This window comes from Thermobia domestica, chromosome 13 (assembly GCF_964235325.1).
Source record: "Thermobia domestica chromosome 13, izTheDome1.hap1.1, whole genome shotgun sequence".
In the NCBI taxonomy this organism is placed as follows: Eukaryota; Metazoa; Arthropoda; class Insecta; order Zygentoma; family Lepismatidae; genus Thermobia; species Thermobia domestica.
This window is the reverse complement of record NC_137466.1, coordinates 120,585,989-120,598,366: the sequence shown is the minus strand read 5'-3', so window position 1 is coordinate 120,598,366 and position 12,378 is coordinate 120,585,989. Positions and strand designations below refer to the sequence as shown.

Here is a 12,378-nt window from a genome sequence, read left to right as displayed (position 1 = left end):
AAATTATAGTTAGGAGTTGGATTCATGACTTTCATACGTAACAACACCCGCCCTTTATTGCAAACACATGAATTTAATACGAATATGGCATTATTTACGGAATATTCTGAATAATAATTTATGTTTCTCTCTTCAATAAGTTGAACAGTGAAATAATGTGGCTACCCTCTTATAATACAATTTTCTGCTGTTATTTTGTTTCGCGCTTATATATATCGGGTGTTTCAAAACAACAACGTTTGAGAGGTGATTCCTAACACCAAGATAAAACAAAAAGTATAGACCAACCTGGGTGTACAAATGCTTCCTTTCGGAGTTATAGGCTGCCGAAAACATGAAAAAATGAACTTTCAAGATTTATAGCTCCAAAACTATGGGTCATACCGTAGTCGGGTCAAGACCTTACTTACGAACTAATATGTGCCCTATCCACAAATACATGTTTCAGAATTCTAAGGTACTCACGAAGCATTTTTTATAGAGGGAGTTTGGCTACGGGAATATAATTAGAAGCACCCTCCAACTACCTCTATAAAAATTGTTCCGGAAGTACCACAGGATTCTGAAACTTAGATATTTGGGTAGGTCACATACTATTTCCTAAGTGAAGTCTTGATCCGACTACGGTAGGTTCCATAGTTTTGGAGCTATGGATCTTTAAAATTCATTTTTTCATGTTTTCGGCAGCCTGTAACTCCGAAAGGTAGCATTTGTTCACCTAGGTCGGTCTATACTTTTTATCTTATCTTGGTGTCAGGGATCACCTCCCAAACGTTGTCGGTGTTGTTTTGAAATATATATTGAATATATATTTGTACTGTAACCTCTGAAAAAGAATATACCTATCACTTAAAACAAAGATTTTTTCCCATAAAATATATAGTTTGCATAGCTAAGATTATGCAACGAAAAAAAAAAATGAATCTGTTAAGATTAGAAGTGAAATCGAAATTGATTAACTATAAATAATATCAACCGAGCTGTGTTAACTACATCACTAATGATAGTTGCACTATCTCGTTACCAATCGTGACATGTGGACATAAGTCCTTAAATATATAATAATTTGGTAATATACAATTATGAAAACAATGATGAATTATGAATGGTGGATCTGATCTGTATTTACATATTCAGAAACCCACGTCAACAACGAAATTATCACTGAAGTTGCGTACAGCATAATTTTTATTAAGTGCATTCACTCTCACATTTAGTAACAAACTTCATTCTATCACAACCATGTTGCCCCCAAGTTGGGGCAAAGCGATTCTCGAAAATTATGCATGGAACTACACCCCCTAGCTTGAAAATTGATCTACCTTATAAAATACGATAATGGTACAGTAAGTTAACAACTCCCCAATTCTCTGATTTGATGTTCTGGTGGTCTTCTATTAATTTTTGTCTTTCTTCAAGTTATTCTTTGTCGTTACTGAAAAATTTACTTAAGGTACTGGTTTCCTCAAATTTAAATTTCCATGTTCTATATAAATTCGTAATCTGCTTAGTTTTTCAATTCAATGAATTATTTTTCAATACTACTAAGTTATGACCTGAACCAGAATCTCCACCTCGGTAGTTCTTGCCTACTTAATTTATGTACTTTTCCCGGACTAAGACTAACCTATTTGGTGTCTGCTACCGTCTCCTGATCTTTTCGTTATATACATGATCTCGTCCTTGATATCACCCCTTTACGGCTGCTAAAAATGGATATTAGTTATCACAGATTTTGTTTCCTATAGAACTCCATTAACAATGTTCTTCTCACCCTCTTTCCTAATCCGAAATTTACAGAAAAAGTTGTATTTTCCTTGATCTATGATTACATTACATTCGGTATTATTTATTTAATAATAATTAAGTCAGTCTTTAAATAAAAGTTCTTCAAATTATTCGCATACTTCGTCGATTTTTCTGTCTTGTTGTTTGCAGCATATTTGTACTATGCTTATATTTCTTGGTTCTGGCCTTATTTGCACCATATTATCTGCCTTTTGTGTTTTCAAGCTGTTACGCTTTCTTTTCCCATCCTCTCTTTCATGACAATACATAATTGATTAGCTGCATCTTCTGGTTTTGTAGAGGTAACCGTCTAGTCTTTTCTCGAAAAGTCTTTATCCGTTGGGCATTCTGATCATGTTCAACCTGCTATGATCATGTTCATTCTTTAATTTCCTTTTTTAAGTTCTCAAGTTACCTTGATTTTAAAAATCTGATGTTCCGTGTTCCAATCCTGCAGGAGTTTCGCTTAACGACTACCAGGAAAATCCTTTCTTGGTTCCCTCTCTGGAGGGGGACATACCCTGTATGCAGAAGTGTTGCAATATTATATGACCTTCCATATTCTAAGATAGAAATATACTAAGGCAGTGAATTCCTTTTTCCTTTTACATGCAGTTAAACTGCCACTAACAACTTTCCATCCATTTTTCAATCTTGCCGATAAACGTAACTTTCAGTCTAAGATGAATAATGATACAGCTCGTTTGTGTAATTTTTACGATAGCTACTAACGACAGAAAAGTTCTTGGGGAAAGCAAGCCTCCGTGTCCTGCACACTGAGTGCCTTCGATAAGACAAAATTCTAGTAATAAGATGTTTTTATACAACAAACATTTAATAACATTCATTAAGGTAATAAATAAGGAGGACAAAGTATATAACTTCCTAAATCCATACGACAATTTTCCCATCCTTTATTATGATGGGAATCAATTTGCATAAAAAATGGTCATCAGGCCTTTTGCACAATATACACACGTTAAATTTTGAAAACTACTGACGACAAATATCGAATTTTTGTTTAATTTTTGAAGAGATAATATACTACAGCTTCTGTGCATAATGCCACTATCAATTTCAGTTTAACATAAAAATGCAGGAAACAAATTAGATTTTTCATCCTCTTATAGCAATATCGCTAATAAATTATCATATAATGAACTTTATGTTACGTACAGGATTATATTACTCCTTTAAATGTGATTATTGTGGCTGCAATAAAGACGTTTTAGAACTTACATGAAATACACGAAGGCATACAACAATTTAAGTTTTTCTTAAAACATTCCAATTTGTTAACAAATCTGACAGATATTTTTTTTTTTCTTTCTCATCATTTAACGTCTTATTTAACTTGAAGAGTCAGTGATCACTTTTACAAAATTGGCGAAATTATTGTTATGCACATATTTCTACAAGCAATAACTCATTCTATGAAAAGAAAATGACGATTCATAGCCGGAGAAACAGAAGCTAGCCAACAGATCTTATGCTGTGCCAAGTCATCCCAGTTACAATTCAAAATGCAAAGACATATTATCGTTATACGATGAAAAGCAGAATGAAAAAAAAAAGAAAAGAAAAGAAAACAGTAATACAACGTAAATGAGATTTTTGAAATGAAACAAAGAAAACGTTCAATGCAAATACAATGAACAAAAATCTAATAAAAGTCTTCAAAATTAAAGCATATCACTCATTACATTAGTATATTCTTTTAAGCGAGAACTGTGATCATGTAAGTCATTCAATTAGACAAATAAAGAAACGATGAAAATAAAGAAAGAGAAAAGAATAAAAAAGAAAAGAAATATCGTTTTTGCAGTAGTAAATAGTAGCCAAAGGCGCCAAGAAGACATTAATAAAATGCACGGCTTAGTGATATGTTCATGTTCATTGAAACAAAAGCATGTAACATCTGACCTACGTACCTCACTCGTTCTTAACTGGAAATTGAACATAACTGATTCAGAACAGAAGTCTTACGAAAAATCCCCAGAAATTAAACATTACCTGATATCAAATATCAGAATAAATACGGAAATATTACAAAATTTGCGATCGTTAAAAAGCATGCATTTCTCGAGGGAAAAAAATCCAATTGTCTACTATAATATATTTCAGTTAATAATTCGAAGAAAGCAACCTGCCCATTACAAATTATTATCTCAAGCTGCATATTTCCAACACTAAACATTATATTTATTTCAACATTCAAATATCGTTCCTTAGAGGAAAGGGGAGGGGAAAACCTCTTCCTATTACCACAGAGAACAAGCGAAATGATAAGAACTAAAGAATAAAGTCAAATATCGTGTACTTCACTCTGTTAATTCTGTACCTGCCCAAGAAGTCATCCTCTCCAGGATCTTTGTCAAATAATGTCGCATTCAACTCTTGGCCTTTTTCCTCAATTATAAACTGAGAAGAATACGCAAAAGTTAGTAGCTATAAGCTAAAAGCATACTTGTTTTCTCATCTTGTTATTTACATTGCATCCTAAACACTAAGAGTTTAAGAAAAAGGAGCCTAGAGAATGTTAGCAATCATTATGCAGAATCACAATATTAAGTTACACGCACTGAAACCCAGAATGTGTAACATATTTTATAACACAAATAAATATTTAGTGTTGAACAAAGTTTATAACACTAAATACAAGGTTTGCAGTTGGTGTTGAAAAAATATTAACCCCAAAATAATTTTCATATTATGTCTCGGATATGACGCCCACGGAACACAGAGCACTATTCTACAGGTCAAAATAAAGCGAAAATATTATATCATGGAATGCCGTCCGAGGTCTCCTTCAGCTGCTACGGGGAATCAAAATTTCACTATGTGGCAACATCGCATATTAACTTGGAACCATTAGCATTGCTCTGCAAATCCATCAAATATTTACATCGATTATTAAGGTAATAAGTGGTGCTAGTGTTAACGTCTATTGATTTTAACTGTCATCTGACAAGGATGGGTAAAATTATTTGATGGATTGTTAGATCTAATTTATGGTTCTTCATCTGCAACGTTGCCACATAGTGCAATTCACGTTCCCAGACGAGGACCCAAAAGGTATACAAATATATATATATAGGTTCATTTTGACTTGTAGAATAGTGCTCTGTGGTCCGGGGACAATATTTTTTATATATCAATCCTAAAATACAATCTCTACGAATTAGTTTTGCACACTTACAACCAAATGGATTGTAAAAAGTTTGCACTTGCAAAACTAATTAACTAAATTACACCAGGCTTTCCAACTGGGATAATTTTAAGAAGAGAGTTTAAAAAAACAAAAGTTAAATTTCAAACATATCAATCCTTTCACTTGAATAAATATAAAATTCTAATTAAAGGGAGAAGTTATATTTATTATCAACTACATAAGTGATACTGGCGCGAAATAATCATAAATTACATTTGGGACTTCAAAAAATAGTTTTCTGCTAAGCACAGCTAATTACAAAGAGTTACTGTTCACTGTGCAGTATACTATCTAGTATTATGATTCTGCAAAGTGACTGTTGTTACATTCAAAACTTAAACAACAGTTCTCTATGTGTTAGTTAAAAAAAGAAGTATTATATTTATTTAAATATATTAAATTAAACTTAAGAAAGAGTATACAAGAAATGCACTATGCGTTACGGGATGCTTTAAATTTACGACTTGTTAAAATTTGATTATTTATTAACAAGCTTAAGCAAGCTCTTACCTTCAAAAGTTGTTCCATACATATAAAGCAATTATTATAAAAACGTAAGAGTAAATAAAAAATAGCTTATGTACAGCAGTACGTATAATTTCATACTTAAAAAAAAACTACAACGTACTACGTACATACAAAAGCTAAGTAAGGTAAATATGATAACTTAATAAACATTCTTTAATTAATAATTGGTAATGATTATTCTTATTTCAACCAACTTCTACAAATAAGAGTGCATCTATTATTTTACCGCTTATCTACAACTTATTCACAATACAGCACCACGGCCAGTATTCGACCGTTGTACATGGGGAGAAAGCAAAGGGAAATGTCAACGGGAGAGTAGATTTTTGTTTGAAATGCTGTTCTCCAACGTTCATATTCAATGTAAAACTTTGCTTCCCATTTAGAAGCATAAATATAAAATCTATTGCGCGTCATTAAACGTCAAAATCAAGCTTGCAGATTATGGATGGGTACAAAATTTTATGCGCAGTTGAGCAGTTTGTGAAAAATATATATATTCCGTTTTCTTTCTTTCAAGATATCTATGTTCATACCTGGACAAGGACTTTCTACTATATACATACACTTTAAAATTAACGATCAAACCTATATTACAATACCTTGTTTATGTACATCGAAAATGTTTTGAACGTCTCTTTCACACCTTTACTATACACCAATATATAATACCTACTAGGAATCCAAAGTTTTAAATATTAGGCGAAACTAATAGTTTCTGAGACAAATGAAGGAGAAATTGTAAGAACCGTTCATACATCGTAGCATTTTTCTCGATATATTGCTGTTCTGTTACTAAACTTTAAGGAGAATGAAGTTAAATATACATAATCACAATTAAGATTAACAAGAAGATACTTTATTTATGAACACACACTTTCGAAGTTGGTCCTGTTTCCTCGCGATTGTTTTGACGATAACTACTCCTACAGCAACAAAAACAACAAATATTTTAAACGTTATCACTGAAAAATAGCAATCACAAATCTACTATTATAATTAAGAACTTCAAGAGATGTTGCTCTCTACTACTTATCTTCACGCTTAAATATTTTATTATGTACATCATTCGCTGTATTTTTTAAATACCATTCTACAAAGTTGACAACTTTTTCATGATTAGGTTTGACAAATAATGTTACGTTTAACTCATTTTGTTTAACGAAATTCGAAGACCCAATGCCATAGGGCAGAGAAGAAAAGAAAAGCCCAACACTGGATTCTATCCACTGTCAACTCAATCCCAGATAGTTTCAATTATTTAAATGAACAAGATATTCCATACACCTATATGTTCTTTGGCAGGGATAGCCAAAGTTTTCCGTAATCCGATTCCGGAAAATAAATTTTCCGGAATCGGAAATTTCACTTTTCGAATTTCGGAAAAAATCCGGAATTTTTCTGAGTCCCGGAATTTTTCCGATTTTACTTTCCGGATTCCTGACAGTAAAAATTCCGGAATTGGCCATCAATTTCTTTGGCTATTCAAAAGTCTCTTTTTCTTCATAACGCGTTTCTCTAAAACGTCTGAAAAAGATTTTTTCTACTGGAATCACAAATTTGCGAAAATTTTTATAGATGAGAAGTTTCCGGTCACCTTAGATGTGTTGATCTAGAAATCGGCTTGGTATTCGTTGAAGAGTTTCGTGTTGTGTAACTAACTTTATTTATTTATGTTCATTTCTTTGCCCCAAATATTTTCCTCATTAGCGTCGAAGTGTCAGTCTGTGTCAATTCCTGCAGGTTAGCATCCAAAATTTAACAGCTACATGCGTGGTTCCGGGTTGAGGTGTCTGCTTCGAACACAAAACCGTGCAGTGGTCTGGATCCCACTTTAAACGGTAGGTCCTGTCTCATATAGCCCCACGACGATAGAACTTGCATAGAACAGAAGCATTTATTTTCAGCCATAAAATTCTTCGTTTATATTCGTTCTTATTCACTACCATTGCGTACAAGTATTTATACATTTTTTTTAATCCTCCACGTTATTGTTATTGTGCATAATGCAGTCAATGCAGTATTGTGTACAAAGATACGAAAACTAAGTCTTCCATGTGAGTTAATTAAGCTTTTGAAAAAAAAAAATGCGTGTTCGGCGTAAACTTACAGCTCGTATACTCACGACTAACCCTCACAAGAGTAAACTACTTGATATTGAGATAAGATATATTACAGATCCGAAGTTTGTTATAGAGCTAATTTATACCGTTTAAATTTCTAGTTCTCAAGTCGTTTACTAAACATTAATGAAAATTTACCATCTATATTTAAAATATTATCTACATTTAGATGTTCTTTTTTTTTCAATCAGTACTACTGAAATCGTCTTAGGGTTATATTTTATTTTAGATTAGAAATTAAGTTTGTATTTACTGTATCTACAAACCGTCCTCACATTTAAAAGCAGGTGGCTTTTATTAATATTTATAATCATATTTTATTCAAGAAGAATCAAAACAGAAAGATCAAATCAATCAGAAAAGAAAATATATTCACTCTTCTTCCTCCAGGTTGTTTGAAAATTGTGCGCCATTGATAAATTAAACTGAAAGAGAAACAACTATGACAAGTAATTCCTTTAAAATAATGAAAAGAACGTTTCCTTTCCAATTGATACGGATTGCAGTATGATCAATTTTTAAGACGACGATACTTAAACTGTAAAATAAGGTTAATAGGGGGCAGGGGGCAATACGAGACACTATGTAACAACTAATATACAAAAACAACAAAGTATTCGGAATTCGAATATTTTGAATGGACACTTCTTATTTCTTTCAACCCACTATAAACACCATAGATACAGTTTGAAAATTATTCGCACGAAAAAATTATTCTCTTCATATCACCATGTAAGGAAAGACAAATATAGTACGTAACAGTGCAATTAGCATACTCCTATTTAAACACATATTAATTCTAGTAAATTTTATATTCACAACTACTTTCGGTTGTATTAAGTAAAATCAGTATAATTTATGTAATTTATGTATAACATGAAACGTATTCTACTGTATTGTTTTGGATAATTCATTCTGAAATTACTACTGGAAGAAATTTTAAGTGTAAGAATTTCCTTTTGAACGTAACTTTTACATACATTTTTTTTTTCAGTTTAAAGTTTTTTTTCTTTCTTTTTTTTCCACCGACGCTATATAAAACGTGGTCTACAGAGTAAGCTGGGATACGAATCACATGATACCATCGAGAATCGATCCCATGTCTGCCACACTGATTATATAACTGCGAGAAAGTTCTTTTTGAATGTACGTATTTTGCTATTTCCTTCTACACGACATAAATGATATTACTTATGCCATCTCCCGTGAAGATATCGGAAATTTTGTCTAAAATTAGAAGAAGTTAACATGACTTAGGTTAATGAACGTTTAATGATATCTAAATAACGGGAAAGTATTCTCTGCAAAAAAGAGACTTGTAGTATAGTGGTAAGTTATCTTAATTAGTCAACACAAAATGATAGATTCCATTGCAAATAATCTAACACGCAATTAAACAACAGAATTGGTAAAACATTAAGCAATATATAGAAAAGAAGCCAATAAAATTTGAATATAGAATAAATGAAAATATGTAAATTACCTAAACCATACGAGAAATTTATTTAGTTAATAGATATAATTGTATTTAAGAGATTACATAATTAGAATAGCGAAGGCCTGTCTGAGGGAGACCTCCTGATTCATAAGAAAGCAAGCATTATCAAATATACAGATGATTGAGACTATGAAAACAAAATGGAAATAATTATTAACTAACTGTGCTGTTCGACTTTCTATTGCCATTATCCTGACTAACTGTATTATCTTTTTTAAATAAATCGAAGCACAAAGAAAAGTATTTTAATGTAAGTTCAAACTAAAATCCTGTTTCGGCATGGATTTTGCGAACAAAAGACAATAACTGATGTAGTCTGGAGATCTATCGATGTCGACTACTACAGTGGTTTCAAAAACAGATTTAATCTACCGTTACAGTCGGCTGTCTTTTGTACTAAATCCTAAGCTGCTTGTCCCAGTTTTCTGAATGTAGGGAGCTATTTTTAGGATTTGACCTGTGGGCGATATCTTGCATGTTGTTTTTACAATAACTTTACCTTCACAAATAAAGTGAAAGATATGTTTTCTTTTCAATATGTTGAATCAATATAGGAATTTCAATTTTAAAATTTTTACACATTTTTAAGAGAAAAAAATAACACTTCCCCACTTGAGGGAAAATTTACACTAACCCTTCCAAACGTGTTAGTGCTGAACTTAAAAATAAAATAATCCAACACGTAGACAAGTCTTTCCCTTCACTTGAATTATTAATGTGAATTGATACCACATGTTATACACAGCCAACAGCAATTGAAAATACTTCCCACCAGTGATGATTTCAGATGAGGAAAGGGAGAGATTTCGTACTGATGGGAGTGAAAAGTAGTACTGGGAAAATACTGGGAATCCACGTCGAGTATGATATATGGTTCCAGGGGAGAATTCCGTAACTCCAGGGAAAACTTCTTCCCCCGGGCCAACTTCTGGAATCATCACTGCTTTCCACATTCAATATTTGATAAATTCTTAATAGGAATTATTATTTAAAATATGAAAGTAAGAGTTGTGAAATTATTAGATACATTTTAAAAATATTAAGAGCACAATTTCCTTCCAAAGAATAAAAACTTGTTACGAGTATCTCAAAGGCATTCTGTAAAATGAGGATTTCAGCGCAATTAATTACAACAACAAACTCAAAGATACTCATTTTTGCTCCTTAAAATTCTAACAGGTTGTTTAAAAAATAATATTAAAGGTCTAATTTCCGCTGACACCTGTTAGTACTATCAAGACAGGCACGAAACGGTATTTGGTAAGGATAGGATGCATGGAACTTACTAGACTCTTAAATACAAACATCTACCTGCTTCATACTATACATATTTTAAACCTTTCTTCTTCAGTGGTTGGTATCGATGGTGAGGCCGTCAATGATATTATTCCAACTTTTACCCAAAATGCTCATGTCCATACTTAATTTTGATCTTGTAAGCCTTTGAAAGAAAAAACGTCTCGTAAGCCTGTCTTTCTATGAATTATGTAGATTTTTTTTAAAATCAATTTCACTATTTCGATGTTACGCTTTATGATGAAACCTTCATCATCACCACCAACCACTAAAGAAGTAGAAAGAATTAAGATATGTATTTTGTGGAGTAGCTGAATGTTTTTTATTAAAGAGGGTAAACACTTAACTTCTATGTACCTTATCCCTACCACATACAGTTCCTCGCCTAAATCTCAACAATGCTGATAGCTATCAGTGAAAATTTAACGTTTAGTAGAGCTTTTTGATCAATCTATAAAAGTTTGGAAAAGCAAAAGTGAGTACCTTTGAGTTCATCGATAAAACTGCTTTTTAAGTGGTTTATATTACAATAATTACACTAACTTTAACATTCTTTTAGATTGATTATTTATCACAAGTAAATGACTGCATTCCAATACAGCGGCAACCTGGACATGTCAAAGCTATTTTTGTTACTTTTTTTTGTTCTATTCCTATTTTCTCCTCTCCTTAACGATGAAGCATTTAGTGAAAGAAAGGTGGTGCGCAATTGCGCAGTTACTTTGGAGACATTATTCGGAAAAATCTATTGGCTTAATATCTGCACATGAATTCTTTCTGAATACGTGACGATAGTTTCAATGCTGTGGCGTTAGTAAATACAGGTTCACTCGTTAAAACGATTCGATTACCTGTATGGCGCTTTACATGGTTACTGATGCAATCTGATGTTACGAAGGCTGAGACCTACTCTTATGTGGACTCCAAACCATAATGGGATCTGAATCATGTGTAGTTGGTAGACACATAGACCATCATATATATATATAATCCGGCATCTTCCCCATCACATCATTTAGCCTGCACGATAGTTAGACAAGATGGCTTCATAACAAGACATAACTATATTTGTGACTGCAGTACAATCTTCATTCTCTAAACCACTCCAAATAAATACACCGGCTTTTATGTATGTATTTTATGTATGTATGTATCTTGTGTATTTTCAACTTCTTTTTATAACAGTAAAGACCATGTCATCGTTAAATAGACAAACGAACATAAAATTCTGGAAGTATGTAAAAATAGAAAATCGGTTATATTAGATTGTTTTCTTCTAACTCGTTACTGTTTTTCTGACAACATTTATCATGCTGAATTTACTTGTTATATACATATATATTAGATTGATCTATTTACATAAAAATAATCAAGGATATTTTTTTCTCAACCATCGTAACCAAAAGAAAATTGTTTCACACATACATTTAAAAAATAACACTGAAAAAGGAATCATTAACAAAATTATTTACCAACATATCTAACGCACATGCATATGTTTCCACCAAGGTAAAAAAAAAACCAGAACACAGTTTAGTGGAGGGGTTTTGCCATGCATGGGGCATATATAATTCTCACTGATGTCTACGGCTACCTTCCTAGATAATCGTCATTCTGAACACCTGGAAAACCGGGATCATAGTCCCAAACCTCTATGAGAAGTTCCTGGCCTTTACGAGAGAATATTTCTACCTTAAACAGAAATAAACAGAACATGCTGAAGAAAATACTTCCTACTATAACACACGTACATTTTTATCAGAACTATTTACATATTTTAAAATTATACAGAATTTTTAGAAAACTGAGCTTATAAAATAAAATTATATATAGAAAATTGGGTTTATAAAATAATATTATAGATAAGTTTTAATAAGCGTTTAGGTAATAATGTACACAGTTTGCTCGGGATTTAATAGCAGATTAGCTCAAGA

General features: G+C 32.1%; 1 protein-coding gene across 3 annotated transcripts in view; it reads right to left on the bottom strand.

The window, feature by feature from the left end:
- Esyt2 (extended synaptotagmin-like protein 2) overlaps window positions 1-12,378 on the bottom strand; it is a 107,777-nt gene that overhangs the window by 54,130 nt on the left and 41,269 nt on the right. The window contains exon 9 of one of the 3 annotated variants that reach the window (XM_081736340.1): window positions 12,039-12,136. The exons of 1 other annotated variant lie outside the window; for it this stretch is intronic. In XM_081736340.1, the coding sequence (XP_081592466.1) occupies window positions 12,039-12,136 (98 nt within the window). Of the gene's footprint in view, window positions 1-4,129; window positions 4,210-12,038; window positions 12,137-12,378 lie in introns of all 3 variants that reach the window. One more of the 3 variants, XM_081736342.1, reaches the window with a different exon arrangement.